This window comes from Arachis stenosperma, chromosome 6, assembly GCF_014773155.1.
Source record: "Arachis stenosperma cultivar V10309 chromosome 6, arast.V10309.gnm1.PFL2, whole genome shotgun sequence".
Taxonomy (NCBI): domain Eukaryota; kingdom Viridiplantae; phylum Streptophyta; class Magnoliopsida; order Fabales; family Fabaceae; genus Arachis; species Arachis stenosperma.
Window position 1 is genome coordinate 106,559,848 of NC_080382.1, and position 17,363 is coordinate 106,577,210.

At 35.1% G+C, this 17,363-nt stretch overlaps 2 protein-coding genes across 4 annotated transcripts; one reads left to right on the forward strand and one right to left on the reverse strand.

Annotated features, from left to right (window-relative positions):
* Window positions 1-378: 378 nt before the first annotated feature.
* LOC130932548 (ubiquitin-conjugating enzyme E2 22) lies at window positions 379-4,150 on the forward strand. Of its 3 annotated transcripts, none has more exons than XM_057861888.1 (7): window positions 379-557; window positions 1,895-2,021; window positions 2,173-2,317; window positions 2,402-2,479; window positions 2,857-2,969; window positions 3,107-3,210; window positions 3,623-4,150. In XM_057861888.1, exons 2-7 carry the CDS (start codon window positions 2,019-2,021, stop codon window positions 3,984-3,986), a joined length of 807 nt encoding a protein of 268 aa, XP_057717871.1. In that variant the 5' UTR covers window positions 379-557; window positions 1,895-2,018; the 3' UTR covers window positions 3,987-4,150. The 3 variants fall into 3 exon arrangements, with proteins under 3 accessions (XP_057717871.1, XP_057717872.1, XP_057717873.1); XM_057861889.1 differs by having other exon boundaries at window positions 422-724; XM_057861890.1 differs by lacking the exon at window positions 379-557 and adding an exon at window positions 1,680-1,765.
* Window positions 4,151-5,232: 1,082 nt separating this feature from the next.
* Window positions 5,233-7,054, reverse strand: LOC130932549 (calmodulin). Its single transcript, XM_057861891.1, has 2 exons — window positions 6,789-7,054; window positions 5,233-5,908 (listed from the first exon to the last, which is right to left on the reverse strand). The coding sequence occupies exons 1-2, from the start codon at window positions 6,862-6,864 to the stop codon at window positions 5,535-5,537; spliced, it is 450 nt and encodes a 149-aa protein (XP_057717874.1). The 5' UTR covers window positions 6,865-7,054; the 3' UTR covers window positions 5,233-5,534.
* Between the last annotated feature and the right edge of the window lie 10,309 nt (window positions 7,055-17,363).

Genomic DNA, 17,363 nt, shown 5'->3' on the forward strand with positions numbered 1-17,363 from the left:
CACGTATAGCGCGTGGGAACTCTTCTGCTAGGAGGTAGACATTTGGAATCCAACGTCTACAAATCTAAAAGATTTGTGCAACGAACACGTCATTTCATGTCCATAACTTTCGAACCTAATTTTCTGATTAATCAATTAATCGAATATTAATTAATTTAACTAACGAATCCATTTTTTAAGGGTTTAGCCGTTGGGGCATAGGTTAAGATTATTATTATTAATGAATTTTTTAATTTTTTAAATAAATATATAATAAATACATTAAAAATTTAAATATTTTACATTTTTAATAAAATATTTTTTATTTATAACTTTAAGATAGTTAACTAAACCTTTTAATTAATGGCGTCTTCATTTTAATTCTTACCTTACGAAATAAATATTTTAAATTTTCTTTGGTGTCCTCAGAGTTCCACCAATCAATCATTCATTCATTCCAAGGAGGGATCTCTATTTCTTTTTTCTCTCTTCTCTCACTCCTCTCTCTCTCTCTCTCTCTCTCTCTCTCTCTCTCCGTGCACCCTAAAGCCTAAAGCTTCTGCTTTGTGATTGTGAAGGTGAATTCCTCATCTGTGTCTTGCACTTCATGGTCTTGCTTTTGTGCGTTTCGCATTTTGTGTGGAACTGCTTCACCAAATTTGTTCCTTTTCGTCAAATTTTGCGTTGATGATACCCTAGATTCCAATACCGTGCACTGTGAATGATGCTTTTCCTATATCACAAGGTCTTCTATTTTTCAACAATAAAACATAAAAGTTGTGTTATTTCTTTAATGTTAGATTAGGGAAATTGAGATTCTGGGGTTTTTATTTCCCCCATTAGGGTTTTGCCCCGCTGATCGGGTCCCTTTTTGTTTCAAAAATAGTTTTTTTTTTGTTTTTATTGTTCGGGGGAAAAGTGATTGTCTATTGTTCAGTGTATATTTAGGGTTTTTAGTTTTGGCAGATGCGATTAATTTTGGAATGATATGCTCTATGTGAGTTGCTTGCTTTCTTAGTTCTATCATTCTGTGTATATTAATAGATGAGCGTTTTTCTTTCTTGGGTTGCTTTTTATGTTTAGCTTCTTGTTCTTAATCATGTTGGGTGCTCAAATTTTATATCTTTTATGTTCTTGATGTGTGGTAGTGTCTGCAAAGGGGAACTAACAGTAAAGGGTGTGGGGGGCTTAGAGAAACGAGTCAAATAAAGTTTGGTCTTTTGTGGTGCAAAATGTGTTTGGGTGGCATATGCCATTCCAGTTTTGAGTTAAGTTGGTTTTTCTCTTAAGAAATTGGTTTTGGTTATTTATTTGAGATTGTTGATTCACTTGAATCTTGAAGTGAGTGGTGTGTTTACATCCACAGATCTTTCTACTGCAGATTCAAGCATAGTTTCTCGATTGAGTTTGTGCAATCATAAGTTGTGAAAATGATCCAAGGCTCTGTGCTTACAACTTATAGTTACAGAACTTGTCTCATTAATATATGATTCTTTGCTGTACTTTATTTGGTTCTTGCTTAATATGATGTGCCAAGACTTTGTTATCTGTCCGTTGGGAACTTAAAATTAACTCATCTCAACTATCCCATTCTTAGCTTGGAAAAAGACAACTATGTTGGAGTTGATCAAAATCTTTATACTAATGGGTTCATCCTCTATTCTATTGGACAGTTATAGAAAAGAAGACATTTATTGTTATGACATCTTTTAGTGGTTTCTTTTATTTAAAGAATTTTGTTATCGGCTTTATGGTGGATTGGAAGTGAAAGAAAAGAAACTCTTAGGTTGGTGTAGCTAAGTAGCGCATTCAGATGTTAAATTGTTGTTTTATGCTGTATGCACAATGCAAAAAAATTGTAACTTTTACCTAACCAGAGTTTTTTTTTTCTCGTTTTTTTCCCTCTCATTTCCAGGAGCTTATGCTTTGTTTTGATAGCATCCTCTACTGTGTGAGCAACAAATTTGAGAATTAATTGTTTGAGAAGGGTCATTACTACTCAGTGATAATAATAAAATACAGTCAGTTGTTCTGCACTGATGGTAAGTGTTTCTTTTACTTATGTGTCTACTTCCATGTCGATATTGCAAATGTATCATTTGCCAATGTATGCGAACAGATTTAGCATTGTTGTTTAACTATTTTTTTGGTGTTTAATATTCTTACATTGTTGCATGGTACTTTTTGTTGTAGGCAACTAACGAGAATCTTCCCCCAAATGTAATAAAGCAACTTGCCAAAGAGCTCAAAAATCTTGATGAATCCCCGCCAGAAGGGATTAAGGTTGTGGTAAATGATGATGATTTTTCAATCATTTATGCCGATATTGATGGTCCAGGCAAGTAACATTATGTACCTAGTGTCTAATTTTTGGTTGATGTGCAAAGAGCTCAAGCTAAATCAGACTCTTGCATTCTTGCAGCTGGAACTCCCTATGAGAATGGAGTTTTCCGCATGAAGTTGTTACTGTCCCATGATTTTCCGCATTCTCCACCTAAAGGTGTGTTTAGACCTTCTAGTTACATTGCAATGAGACTTGTGTTCTTATAACTGAACTTTGTTTCCATTTATTTAAGAAAAGTAATTTTTTCCTTGAACATCTTTAAGGAGTTAATTTGTGTTTAGAGTTATTATTAACAAAATATTTCACTGATTTACAAGTATGCATTAATACGTCAACAATTTTTTTTTTGGTTTAACTATCCATTATCTCAAAAGTCGTGCAACTGCAAACATTTTATTGAATGACATGTTTACATTGTAATTACTCTAGAGTCTTGCTATAATTTGTTGCTTTACTTGCCATGAAATAATCACATACACTCTGGTGTCTATTTGTGTAACTCTGTTAAACTTGACTTGAATTTGATGTCATAGGTTACTTCATGACCAAGATTTTTCATCCAAATATTGCAACCAATGGAGAGATTTGTGTGAACACGCTTAAAAAAGATTGGAACCCGAGCCTTGGGTTACGCCATGTTCTTATTGTAAGTGTTAATGTGTTATGCAGATCGTGATAAAAATCCATTTAACTATTTTGACATATCTGTTTATAGGTTGTTAAATCAGGATGGCTATTAAGATATTCTTATTTGTTAATGCTGATTCCTATAATGAATGATAGGTTGTTAGATGTCTATTGATTGAACCCTTTCCAGAATCAGCTCTAAATGAGCAGGCTGGCAAGCTGCTGCTTGAAAATTATGAGGAATATGCTAGACTTGCTAGGTAAGTTAAGCCTAGCCATTTGTGCTATTTACACTGGTTTATTTTGTTTTCTGGGCCTTTCAAAATTTAATGCGAAAGGCTTTACATTCTTCTGGAATACCAGACCCTTATCTTTTGTAATTTGAGGGTAACTTGTGTCCGCAACCCATGTGAATTTGCCTTGGCTTTAAAATTGTTTGAAAAATATCAACCTGGAAAAAAATTCAAACATGTGGCACAACTTTCCCTAAAAGAAAACGGAGGTTTGGTGGCAGAAACACCAATCCAAACATTCTATGAGCTTTCATGACTCTGTTTAAAGCCATGCTTATTTATGTCTATTGACTCTTATAGTTATTTCATATAAGATTTGTTTGACATAACATGTTAAAATGTCCTCTTATGCATATTCCACTTGTGGTTTTATATTTAGGCTTTACACTGGAATTCATGCAAAAGCAAAACCCAAATTTAAAAGTGGAGCTATTTCTGAATCGACAACCGCCCTAAATGTTGATCAAACAAACACCTCAGTGCCTAACGCTGAAATAAAAACAGCTCCATCAAGTGCAGCCCTGCCATTGCAGTCTTTATCCTCCTCAACCACCACGGCAAGAGGAAACAGTCAAGAACAGGCAGCAGTTGTGGTGACTGAGACTACTGTTAATGGTTCTGCCGCCACCAGTAAGGCAGTTTCTTCTGCTTCAGCACCACTAAAGAGGGAAGGTGGAGTCGCAAAAGCTCAGGCAGACAAGAAGAAGATAGATGCCAGAAAGAAGAGTTTGAAAAGATTGTAATGTTGTTCAATAATTGAACTTTTCTTTGTGGCTTAGTTATTCTATTTGATAGTGAAAAGAAAAGGGTAAAATGGATTTGAGTTAATTTACATTGAAATTTTTAATGGATGGAAGTTGAACTGTTGTCTGTCTTGGATTATCCTGAACGGCACACACTTTCTCTATTTTCTTGTATTTACGCCATTTTTTAAAACCTCTTTTTCTTAATTCTCCACCATTTTTTCCAACTATTATGTCTATAATAAAGCCTATTGAATATGAACATATAAGCTGAATCTGAATTTTAAAATGAGTACTATATGCATTCCTTTTAGATTTGCCCATGTAAGAGATATTTAACTTAGTGGTATAGATTTAATAGAAATTGTTGATTTGTTGGGTGTTAAGTTAATATATCAATGGACTATTTTGGTGCTTTGTGCAGAGTTTTCTTCGGTGTTTGATAGAATTTATTGTCTTGCAAGATTAGCGTGGTCTCCACGCTTGTCACCGTTTATTTAGCTCTCCAACGTGCAAATACGAGGAATGAATTTTCTCATTTTTTTTAATCAAGGGTATAAAGTATAATATTTAACTATTTAATAATTTTTTCTCATATTTTTTTAACTTTATTATGAAGTGTACGGTGAAGGATCGTATTTTATCCCTTTAAATGAGAAAAAGAGGTTGATAGATCCAATTCTGCAAACGGAACATGAACCAACATCAAGTTAGATGATTGAATTAAATTGATACCTTTGAAGCTTTATTATAGTATCAGGCTATTAGCTCCCCTTTTGGGAGGATATTATTCTGAGAGTTTGTTTTTTCCTTTTGTCGGTTAGACTAAAGTTTTCATTGCACCGCCACAATAAAATGTTTTTATATAATTATTGACTCACTCGAGTAAAGCAAGCATCTATCTTCCTTAATGGTTAACATGCAGGACGACAATAAAAATTCTTGCTGTTTAACAGGAACCGGCGAGATAATCAACTTTGGTCGATTATGTTTAAACGAAACATAAAACCAAAAGAAGAATTTCTAAGACCCAAATTTGGATGATCCATTCTCCATCAACTAGCCATGATTCATGCAATGCTACTGAATCATGGCTATGGGATACCTGATTCTCTGTATTTGGTGACAACAATATCTTCAATCGCAAACATAAATGGAACATATTCATAGTCATGTGAGATTTGACCTAGATCAGCATTAAAGATTGCATTCACAAAGGAGCATAGTTCCATAGAGACACCAAAACTGAGGAGTGGTCTAAAGCGACTTGAAAATAAACATTAAAACGTGGGATACAGTCACAAAACAAACTACAAATACATCAATTCCATCACAACCATTAGCAGCACATTTACCACAAAAATGTCATAAATTGCTGAACTCAGAACCAACCAAATAAAAATGAAGAAACAAGACATTGAGCTAGGAGCCTAGGATTTGGTGTACTGTTATACAAGTCAACCTTGTCCTAAATCTTTCTTTTTGCCTTTTCTTTTTTTCTTTTTAAATAACCATATTTCATTCAGTTTGTGGTGGAAGAGTTTGTGATTACTTAGCCATCATCACCTTAACAAACTCTTCATAGTTTATTTGGCCATCACCATCAACATCAGCCTCGCGGATCATCTCATCGACTTCTTCATCAGTGAGCTTCTCACCAAGGTTGGTCATCACGTGGCGGAGCTCAGCAGCAGAAATGAACCCGTTTTGATCCTTGTCAAAGACGCGGAATGCCTCCTTCAGCTCCTCCTCAGAATCAGTGTCCTTCATCTTCCTGGCCATAAGGTTTAGAAACTCAGGGAAGTCAATGGTGCCGTTGCCATCGGCATCTACTTCATTGATCATGTCTTGGAGCTCTGCCTCGGTTGGGTTCTGTCCTAGTGACCGCATGACAGTTCCAAGCTCCTTGGTCGTGATGCAACCTGTAACACCATGTTCAAATCAAACAAGAATGTCCCAGTCATGCTAACAATCTACAGTTGAAAACACAACTTATAGCATATTTGGTTGTCTGTTTAAAATTCTAGGAACCATGATTTGAATAAAAGCATCAATTCCAGATGAAAATCCGAACATGGGCCAACTTGTCCATCCAATGAACATGATTTGGATCAGCAATTTTTTCATTCTACATATTGCCATATTACCATATGGTTCAAGATTTCGTACACTTTCTTTCATATTGTAGCACTCCAAATCAAAATTCAGCACATGATCACTAAGTAATTCACCATTAGAGGTAGGGCTTTTACCCAATAACTTATGTTTGAGAAAGAAAGTTCATATTACTTTATAACATGATACCAGGAGCTATTATGACAAAGAGATCTTGAATTTGATCCTTGCTGCTTCCATTCTTTCAAAAAATAATTAAATCTTATCACAAGGAACAATATAAATAACCTGTGTATTGTCATGATTTCGTTCAAACTACCCGAAAAATTGCTCATCCCTAACTCGCTCACGGTGGCTTATATTATCAAATTATTTAGTACTAAGAATAGCTTTTCATACTCGAATTTCCCAAACAGATGCCCTAGAAAGTAATTTCCAGGTGGGTTGGGCTGAGACATTAACAAATCGCATACTCCAAACATGAATCATAACTTGAAATTCTCTTTCAATTGCTATCATACTATGTTTTAATTATAAATAAATCTTTATAAATTGATCAATACACTAACAAACGTAAAATTAGCAAAGGCACATCCACAGAAAAGAAAATCAAAATTGAAGAAGAGATCTAAGGAATAAATTAACGATAGATCTAAGAATAAGAGAGAAGGGGAAGAGAGAAGGAACCATCGCCGTCCTTATCGAACAAGCTGAAGGCTTCCTTGAATTCAGAGATCTGTTCATCGGTGAGTTGATCTGCCATTGTGAGTTTCTCTCCTTTCTTTTTTCTTTCTTTTCTTTGGAGTTGATGATTTTTTTTCTCTGTTTGTTTTCTTTCTTTGTTGTTTGTCCGAAGAAAGAGTGTGTGGGGCGCGTGAGAAAGAAAAGCGAAGGGAAGAAAACGTACGAAGGGCTTTCAAACTGGGTCCGACAAATCCTCCCTTCTTAATATGTCGATGCCATTAATCAACACTGATTCCACTCTTAATCTTTACCATAAATAAATAAATTTGACTTGTTTGTTTATTTGACCATTCAAACGTCGTCTGGATTTCTCACAAAATAATACTTGTAATATAAATCAAATCTTTAACTTATGAATTCACCATTTGTTCCCTTCTTAAGTTAAATATTTCAGCCTCAAACAATTTTTAATTGTCTAGTGTAACTCTATTTACCTACACCCTTGAGAAGAAAAAAAGAAGAAGAAATAATTCTTAAAATTTGGCAAGTATTTTATCATTATTAAAAAATAAAATTTTATTATTAACAAAATATCTTTAAATTATTAAAAACATAACAAAAATACACACCCGTAAATCAGGATGTTCTACGTCTAAAAAATTGTTGTGATAAACAGAATTTTTTATATGATAAGTGAGATTTTTACATTATCAAATGAGTTATACTATACTTTTAAGTTAATAAAATAGATTTTTTTTTTACAAATGAATATTTTTAATATATTCTTAAATTATTTGAATATATTTTTATCAATAACAAAATTTTAAAACATTTTTATCCGTGCTAAAAAAATTTGAATACATTTTTTATAGTTTACCCTTAAAATTATCACTGACTTTAGAACAAATTAAAGAATGTGAAATAATATATAGTTTCAAAGGAGTGCGAATTGCACCAGAAAAAAATATGTAACCATTTTTCTTTTAAAAAAGGAAAAATTGAATAGACCTCTAATTGTTCTTGAAGAAGTAAATTTAATCAAATATTTTTCACATAATCGTACATATTTATAAACTATATTAAAACTAAACCAATTTCCTAATAATTTATTTAGATAGATTGTAAATATTTATAAAATATATTAAAACTAAACCAATTTCCTAATAATTTATTTAGATAGATTGTAAATACTAAATAATAAAGGATATTTTGGTAAGAAGCTAGGTTACACACTAACCACCAAATTATACCATAATTAATGTAGTTATAGTGTAATTCAAGTAGTTTATTTAAAAAAAAACATAAGAAATCAACTTTTTAATTAGCCAACTTGAAACTTAATTAATTATAATAATTTTAATTTATTTTAACAAATTATAATTTAAATAATTGACATTAATTATAGATTTTGAAAAATTAGGATTTGTGTAATAACACCACACATGAATAACGTCTATCACGATCTTTATTACACAACCATCTTCTTCCTAGCATTGAGCACTTGTTGGCACTAATCTACTGTGCCAACGATCTCAACACCATAACCACCGCGTCATTGCCTCCTCGGTGCTCAGCTGTTCATGCTGCCATTAGCGTTGTCGTTCGTGAGCGTGGTGCGAGTGTTGTTTACTGTCCGATCACGTCGTCGTTCCGCAGCAAAGACCATCATGCCAAGCTGTTGTATACAAAGAAGCTGCCGTTACAATGCAAGATTTCCGGTAGAGAGTATTGTCCATGGAGCATTCAATTTCGATTAGAGGATTGAATAACATATTGTTTGATGTGGGTGATAATAATTCAATGGAAGGTAATGAATATTTGAGTGCGAGTGATGTTGCTATTTAACAGGGCCCAAGGTACGTTAGGGGAGAGGATGATTGTTTCGTTTTTTTTTTTTTTGTATTCAAGTGGATTGTATGACAATGTGTTATATGAATGTTTCTTATGTATGCTAACTGGATTTTTTTTTCAATTATTTGGATATTTCTGGTACGATATTGTTGTTAATTGAGAGATTAATGAAGAGGTTTTTCTTTTCTTGAACATATTGCCTATTTTATTCATTACGCAGTTGGATTTTTTCTTTGTCCTTGTTGATTAATAACTTTTTTCTATTAAAGTGAGTTAAACTCTTTCTAACCAATGCGTTTTTTTGTTTTAATTTAGTTAACGTGTGTTCATATTTTGGTATGAGTGGATATCTCTTGGTACAAATCTTTGAATAACTGTTTGCTCAACTTTCATATGTGTTTGTACTGTTTTTATTTTTTATTTTTATGAAGTAGTTCGTTATATATTAATAATCGTAAGTTGATAAAGGTTTTTTTGGGTGTGCTTCATTGAAGGTCAACAAAGTTACGGACGTGATTGTGCTGGAAAATGATGAGTTGAAATTGAGTCATGAGGCTTGAATTCTACTTTGTTGTTGTTAGTACTAAATAATGAGTGATTTTAGGTTAGTTTTAATTAGTAGTGCCATTAAATCTTTGGTTTTGTCAATTAGTTTATAGTTGCCGAATCATAGTAGGATCAGTAAAGACGAAATCCTAAGCATAGAAATGTGTTTTGATTCGTTGCCTCTGACACATAAGTTTTATGCAAATTATGCAAAGAAAGTTGGGTTCGTAACTAAAGTTAGGAACACAAATTTTGAGAAGACGAGGAAGGATTTCAAGATACCCATTAATCAATCGCTTCATTGCAACCGAGAAGGTTATTAGGAGTCTCGGGTGAAAGCAGCATCTTGGGCAAATAGAATAACAGCCACGAGATGCAGAGAAAGGATATATCTCATGGTGGATAGGGAGAAGGAAAGTTGGATGGCATCGAGATTAGAATTGAGGCATTCCCACCCCTGTTCTGCTTAGAAATTGGTCCACTATTATGAGTACAGGGAGTTGACCATGTATGCTAAGTGTGTGATTTCAGATAACGACGTGACTGGCATAAGACCCAAAAAGACATACCTTGCACTGGTTAATGAGGCTGGTGGGTCTTCAAACTTGAGTATTTTAGAATAGAATGCCAGGAATTACATCACAAGCAAACTGCGCTGTGCTGACGAGAATGAAGATTTTAGGAGATGCTGAATTATTTCGTGCGAATAAAAGAGATCAACTTGAACTTCTTTTATGCGATAGACGTTGATGATGCTATAACAAGTTCAAGAGCGCACTCTGGGTAGATCCAAGGTGCAGAGCTTCATATGAATATTATGGAGATGTGGTGTCATTTGGAAGGTATGTGTACTTATGGGTCAATTGTAAAAGATATTATGTTTTGAATTTGTTTTGCATTCGTAATTGTAGTTGGTGTTTTTGCAGGCATGAACTACCGTTTGCATCCTTTGTTGGTGTCAACCACCCTGGAAAGTCTACTCTTCTTGGTTGTGCTTTATTGTGGAATGAGGAGATCCCTAGTTTTGAGTCGGTGTTCACACAATGCGTGAAATGAATGGAAACTGCACCACGAGGGATCATCACGGACCAGTGTAAGGTCATATCTGGTGCTATTAGGAAGGTCCTACCAAATACTCGCTATCGATGGTACATCAGGCACATCCTGAAGAAGACACCTGTAGAGCTCGGTGGTTACGCTCGATACAGAGAATTGAATTCTAAGATGAGCGACATTGTGTGGAATTCTCCTTTTGTTGACTCATTTGATGTTGATCGGGATGAATTCATCAAAAATTTTGACCTAGGTCACAATAGATGGTTATCAGGTTCATCATCGTTAACTTACTTCATGTTTATTTGTTGCTTATAGTTTATTGATTTCTTGCATGTTTCTTTATTTAGTTATGGGATATTTTCTGTCATATCTTGGTTGTTGTTTTATGTTAGGAGTATAGTTGATGCTTTCTTTTTATCTTATTAATAAATGTTTCTTTTAAGAAGAAATGACTGTTTTTCTCATTCGTAAACTGGATATTTTTTCTATTTTTGTTTCTCGTATCTTTTTTTATTTTAGGATATACGAATGTGGTTATCCGATTGTGTCTAAGTGTAACTCTTTGTTGGGTTATTTTAGTGTAGACCTTTATGACAATTGACGAATGTGGGTTCCAATATTTTTTCAAGGGTGAATTTTAGGCCGGTATGAGGAGTATGCAAAGGATTAAAAATATGCACACATTTTGGGGGGGGGGGGGTTTACATTGCAAGAGTGGTTTGGTTCATTTCGTCCATGAATACGACAATGTGCTTGGGATCAAGGAGCGGAAGAAGTTGGAAGATGATGATGCGGATTCGAAAGAAGTCATCACATATGTAACGAGCACTACCATCGAGAGAAAATTTCAGCAGAAATACACTAGTAATATGTTCAAGGATATTCAACTGGAGTTAAGGAAAAAATCTAATTGCGTTATTTGGTCAAATGAATACCAAGGTGATTCTATTTCTGTGAAAGTGGATGAGTAGAAAATAGTTTACGAGAAGACCATGTACGTACATACAGAGTTGATTGTGACCCTTTAACTCATGAGGTTCGGGCCGAGTGCAACATGTTTGAATCCACTGGTATATTTTGTTGCCATACCCTTGCTATGTTGTCATACTACATAGTTGATAGAGTACCAAGCTGATATGTTATTTCTCGATGGAGTAATAATGTACTATACAAGCACACCTACATTAAGAGTAGTCATGATGTGGATCGTTCCAATGAAAGCCACAACTTGTTTAGGGGTCTGAGTTCAGAGTTCTATAATGTTGCTCAAGAATTCGTTACTTGTGATGAGAAAGCAGCCATATTCTGATCGGCTCTTCGGGATGCAAAGTCCAAGATCGCGTTATCATGCATTCTAAAACTGTTGCTACGACTCAGAATAACATGCCCACACAGAGCACAGGAGGTGTTGATGTACATGACATGTAGGGTCCTTCAAGAGTTGCAACTAAAGGTCGGCTGAAGAATAAGAGGCTTGGAGCAGAGTTGGACAAGTCAATTAAGAAATCTATGAGAAAGAAAGAGAAATTTGTATCTAGTATGTTTTAGACCGAAGTATATTTGATCATTTGTTGAGATAGTGTTGTTGATTTCATATGTATTGTTTTTTGTTTTTGTGCATTTTTTCTAGGATGTTGTTGACCTTCGGAGAGATAATGATTACGATGCAACTGGAAAGAAAGGATTCGATGATGCTACTAGTTAGAATGTATCGAATAGTGGCAGATTCGTGTCCCTGTTAAACCCTTTTGGGCATAGCTAGTGCTTCTATGGTTGGATTGTACATATTTTTTGTGTGGGTGATTTCCCTTCTTTAGTTGGATAACATGGTTTTTTGACTAACACGCGTGCGATGTTACTTGTGTTGTTGGTTTTGTTGTTCACTTATATGGAATAGCTAATTGCTTTGTCACTTACATGGGTTTTTGTTAATGAAACATCCATTTAGTAAGATACATAAAGAACCTTTCATTTAGTAAGAAAACGAAACATGCTGCTGCTTAACAGAACGTAAATTCACTTATATTTTGGCAAAAATAATATGATACATACAATAAGAAACCTACTAAGGAATATGTAAGAAAAGAAAAACCATTCACTTCTTAAAGAAATAAAGACATCCGCAACTGTTTAACACAGAAAAACTCAAATATAAAGAAACATCCATTCAGTATACAAAAGAAACATGTTGATGCCTAATAGAAGCAACATTCAGCAGATATTTACAAAAATAATAAGTTACCTGTACAAAAACATGTTGTGTATGACTTAAAAAAGAAAAGACATTAAAGCCTTAAAGAATTATGAACGTCCACAACTCTAACACAAGAAAACTCTCAAAACAGTATCAAAAGTGTCTCAAACGGTGATAGCATCACATGTATACATTATCATGAATTTTTTAGGCATCTTTCTTCTTCTGTTGTCTTTCCCCTTACTTGGATTTTTTGTAGGTAACTCCGCCCAATACAGTATGGTCTTCGTGCTCGGCGCTGCGAAGGGGGTTGTCATCTCCTTACATTTGTTTCTCGGCTGGTTGCGGCATACAGGATGATTGTCCACCACCTTCAGAGCTTGCTCAATGAGTGAATTCTTAGGACCCAGAACTATTTCAAACATTATTTTCTTTCAGAATTCCTTCAGGATGTCCTGAATGGCAGAATCGGTTGTTAGCGAGAGTTTTATAAGTGAAAAAGCGATTAGTTTGAAAGACGTGAACATTAATTATAATAGGATTTTTAAATTGACTTGGTCCCAATACAGTAGATCTTTGGCTTTACTCCAGCACTCCATCAATTTTATGATGTAGAACTTACAATCACAACTACATGTATGGAAAGATTAGGTTTTATCACTAGACTAAGTAGGGATATCAAGTGAATTACAAATAATTTTATTGATAAGTTTTGATGCAACTCACCGGTTTGGTTATTTGGGGATGCTGGCATACGCATAAGGCATGCCATTCTCCGTTGACTTGTACAAATAAACTTATTGACACTTTACCGACATCTTCAATAAGTTTCGCCTAAAAAGCAGGTATAGTTGGATCGCTATTGTATGTTACAAGTTTAATGATTGATGATGTCTTCATGGTATGTGGGTCATATATTCTTATCGCATATGCATCTATTTTCAATCGTTCAGCCTCATGCACTTCATAATGTAGACTATCTAGTACCAACAACCTCTTTCGTGTGACCTTAAAGGCATACAGCCACCAATGACCATAACGATATACGTGAAAAAACAACTGTGATGAAAAACACACGTATCAAAATATACAAAATATGATAGCTCGCACAACAAAATAAAGACATCACCTCACATGATCGCGAGAAATTGAACAGATCAGATATAACTAGTAACTTGCAAGGGTAAGTTTAATTCATGTAATCAAACATCTAAAATAAGAGAAAAGAAACAAACATTTTGTAGTCAACTAGCAGATTGACTTCCCATTGTCTCTTCGAAGTCTCTACCTTGTCAAAATATCTGGTATCGGCATTGAAATGAGGATCTAAATCCACGTAACTAAGAGTTGGTCCCTCCCAAAATGAATCCAAATTCCTCTTGTGTATAATTATTTCCTGTTAAAACAACACTGTTGAGTATGCTCGCACGAATTTTAAACACTAAAAGTCCACTATAATATGCATACCAAAATTCCTGAAGAAACGCAGTAGAAGTCACGCTTAAATCGTGCTGATGCCGAGTCGTTAAATGTGTAACACATCCATTGAATGATCAGCATGGTCAATGTTCATTTTATCATTATGCCACCTTTTTAAGAAACAATATATATATATATATATATATATATATATATATATATATATTCACATATTCTGGATCATTAGTAGTCTGTTTTACTTACTTTGTTATTCACCCAACAACGGGCTTGTAGCATGCATAAGTCCTCCCTGAGCAGTACTAGATGTGGCCTACCTACATACAACACTACGGTCTTCTTTTTGCCTAATGATGCATTAACATCCCATTGTTGGAGTCGTTGCTCATCGTCCTTGTCGAGCTTTTAACCCTTTAGCAACGGATACACCGATATAAGAGTGTACTAAGTAGGGATCTTTACCATCTGAGTCATTCCGGAGAAGATGCGGGGCCAGGTGTGTGGCAAGACAGACTCCTCAGTATCATGGTTTGTAAGGGCTTTGTGTACTAAAGTTGTTTAAGATATGCTTATATTTTTTCGCTCTCCGGGTCTCACATCAACAAGAAATCAGGGTTACTACGTCGAAATCAACCGATGCTAGACTAGGGAACAATTTGTATTTTTAAGTTAAATAATTTCTTATTATAGGAAAAACAGCCACAGGAAACAGAGTTTTGTGTCAAGAACTTGCCTGTCAAATTCTCATTCTGGTTGTTGTACTAGTGCTTTTGACGGTGTGCTTAGATCAGGAACTTTGGAGTCAGTTATTTTCTGAGGTATTTTTTCTTGATTGAAGTTCCCATCGGCGGTCTCCATTCTTGTATGTTCTGGGTCCATTACGTGTTAAGCCTTTTGTCTTTGTCAACCTCTGGGCTCAGTGAGGCATCTTTCTCTACAGATGGTAATATAACTGCTTTACGTACTAGATCTCTATTAACTCTCCCTTTCTCTTGGTAGCGTACAGGCTTTCCTGTTTTGGAAACATCGAAAGTTTCATTTAAAGAAAATCCAATTGCTTTGAAAAAGAACATCCAAAAAGGACTTAACTTTAAAGAATTGAATCTATATCCAATCAGAAACATATACTCACTTCCGGGGACATTTTCAATCACTTTGCGTACAGGGACCATTCTTTTATTAGAGGTGGTTTTGTTGTAGATTTACGGGGTTGGATTTTCATTGATTCCTGCTTGCTCTCCCTAGCGGTAGAGATTTCCTGTTTGTAAACATCATATAAATCAGAAAAATAATAATGCAATTAGTTACAAAGGAGGACCAACATTGTAACCAAATGAAACACGCATTTCGTACTATGAAAAAAGAAATATTGGTACAATTAGACAACCACGGGCCATGTACCGAATAAATCACCCATAGCAACATGGCATCATACTCTTAACACATTTAGACTTAAATATGTGCATACCCTTGGAGCGACTAAAGCTTTCACTCCGCGCTTCGGCGATGTTTTTTTGGAAGTTGTTTTTCTTGCAGCTTGACGTGATCAGCCTTTAAGGTCTTCACTTTTTTCCTCTTTTGCTATGAGACATCCCTGATTTAAGACATCCAATGAATTAGGTAATTAAAATCTAACTTATAAGTAAGAAATAACATCCAGTTTATTGCTAAAAGAAACAACCAGTACCCATCCTGCATAAAAATAAATTATTCGCAACAAACTTTTTTGAATGTCAGTTATATTAACATCCATGCATAAGATACATATGGCAAAATATATTAAATACCAGTATTATGTTATTGATGTCGGTGGAGAGTTTCACAGTTTAACATAAAGAAACACTCACATAAGTGAGTATCTTGGAAAGGATATATGTCACCTTTTCTAGTTTTTCGGTAGTCCATGCAGCGATCCATGGTCTGCCTCATGATAGTCCAGTGGATCGTGCTCAAGTCACTGATAGGGGTGGCAGGAGTACCCGAACCCGCGGGTACCCGACCTGTCCCTACCCGGTTGGGGCGGGTTATTACCCGCCCCGGGTGCTGGGCGGGTTTTATCGGGGCGAGTGCACTAGCGGGGCGGGGCGGGGTCGGGGTTAGGGTGAACCCGCCCCTACCTGCCCCGGAGTATATATTATATATTATAATATAATATAAATATATAAAAAATATTAAATATAAACAATATATAAATGACTTTTAGTTGTGGCTAGGGTTTCATTTGCACAGTTTCACTTTTCATTCTCCAGATTCAAAATTAAATCCTATTCTTCTTCTCTAAACTCCAATCGAGCTTCTTCTTCTCCAAACCTGCCGACTGCCGTCATTCAAAGTCTGAGAGAAGGGCTTCATCTCCGTCCTCCGTCCGAGAGCAGAGCTTCGCCGCCGTCTTCCATCTGAGAGAAGAGCTTCGCAGCCATCCTCCCCCGTCCTTCGCCGTAAGCCCATCGCCGTCGCCTGAGTCGATCGCCGGTGTTGTCATTGTGAGTCCGTCGTCATCTCTGCGTCCTGCGAGTCACTGGATCTGTAAGCTTCTCTTTCTCTTTCTCTCCTATTGTGAATCTGTAACTAAACCCTAGAACTAGAACACTGGATCTATAACTAGAACTCTGTAACTGAGTTAATTTTCTACTATTTGATATTGATGGGTGAAGAGAGAACTTTTGCGTGGTCTAGAATTTAGAATAAATTTCCGTTGCAAGTATAGCTTCTAAACCAACAAAAGTTCTTTCTTACAAACGTTTTAGTTGTTACAAGTAACAAATCCCTGATAAAATTGATAACCGAAGTATTTAAACCTCGGGTCGTCTTCTCAAGGAATTGCAGGGAGGTATGTTCTTATTATTGGTTATGAGTCTTGTAAATTGGGGGTTTTGAAAGTAAGGAACAAGTATGTTAAATGATAAGAAAAATAAAATAGTAATGATAAAATAAACTCTTGGCAAGGTATTAGAATCGGAATTCCTATCCTAGTTATCCTTATCAGGTGTGATGAGAATTGAATTTTAATCCCACTTAGTTATCCTTTATTAAACAAGGAAAGGTCAAGTGGACTAATTAGCTTGATCCTCAAGTCCTAGTCAATCCCTGTGGGAAGACTAGCTTTAGAGCGATCTAGATCAATTAGAATCTGCCAATTTCAACAACTGCTGAGTTTGACAACTCAAGTGTTACCAATTACCTAACCAAAGCCAAAAGGGGGGGGGATCTAAATTATTTATATAAATAAAAGAAAACAATCATGAGTCTGAAATACCTCAAATTATATTGAATGGAGATATCAATTCTAACTTGAAAAAGTTCAGAAGCCAATTGGACAACATAAATCAAATACAAATAAAAGCTTTAGAGTAAACAAAATTAGGAGAGAAACATAAATTATTGAACTTGGTACGAAGAAGCGATCCTAATGACTAAAAGAAATCCTAATCCTAAAACCTAAGAGAGAGGAGAGAACCTCTCTCTCTAAAAACTACATCTAAATTTATGAAAAG

What these genes read in the sequence shown, in the direction of transcription:
- LOC130932549 (XM_057861891.1), bottom strand. Translation starts at nt 6,864, where the DNA reads ATGGCAGATCAACTCACCGATGAACAGATCTCTGAATTCAAGGAAGCC. An exon ending in GTTCGATAAGGACGGCGATG is followed by an intron (nt 5,909 to 6,788) that starts GTTCCTTCTCTC and finishes ATGGTGTTACAG; the next exon opens with GTTGCATCACGACCAAGGAG.
- LOC130932548 (XM_057861888.1), top strand. An exon ending in GGTTACGCCATGTTCTTATT is followed by an intron (nt 2,970 to 3,106) that starts GTAAGTGTTAAT and finishes AATGAATGATAG; the next exon opens with GTTGTTAGATGTCTATTGAT. An exon ending in GAATATGCTAGACTTGCTAG is followed by an intron (nt 3,211 to 3,622) that starts GTAAGTTAAGCC and finishes TTTTATATTTAG; the next exon opens with GCTTTACACTGGAATTCATG.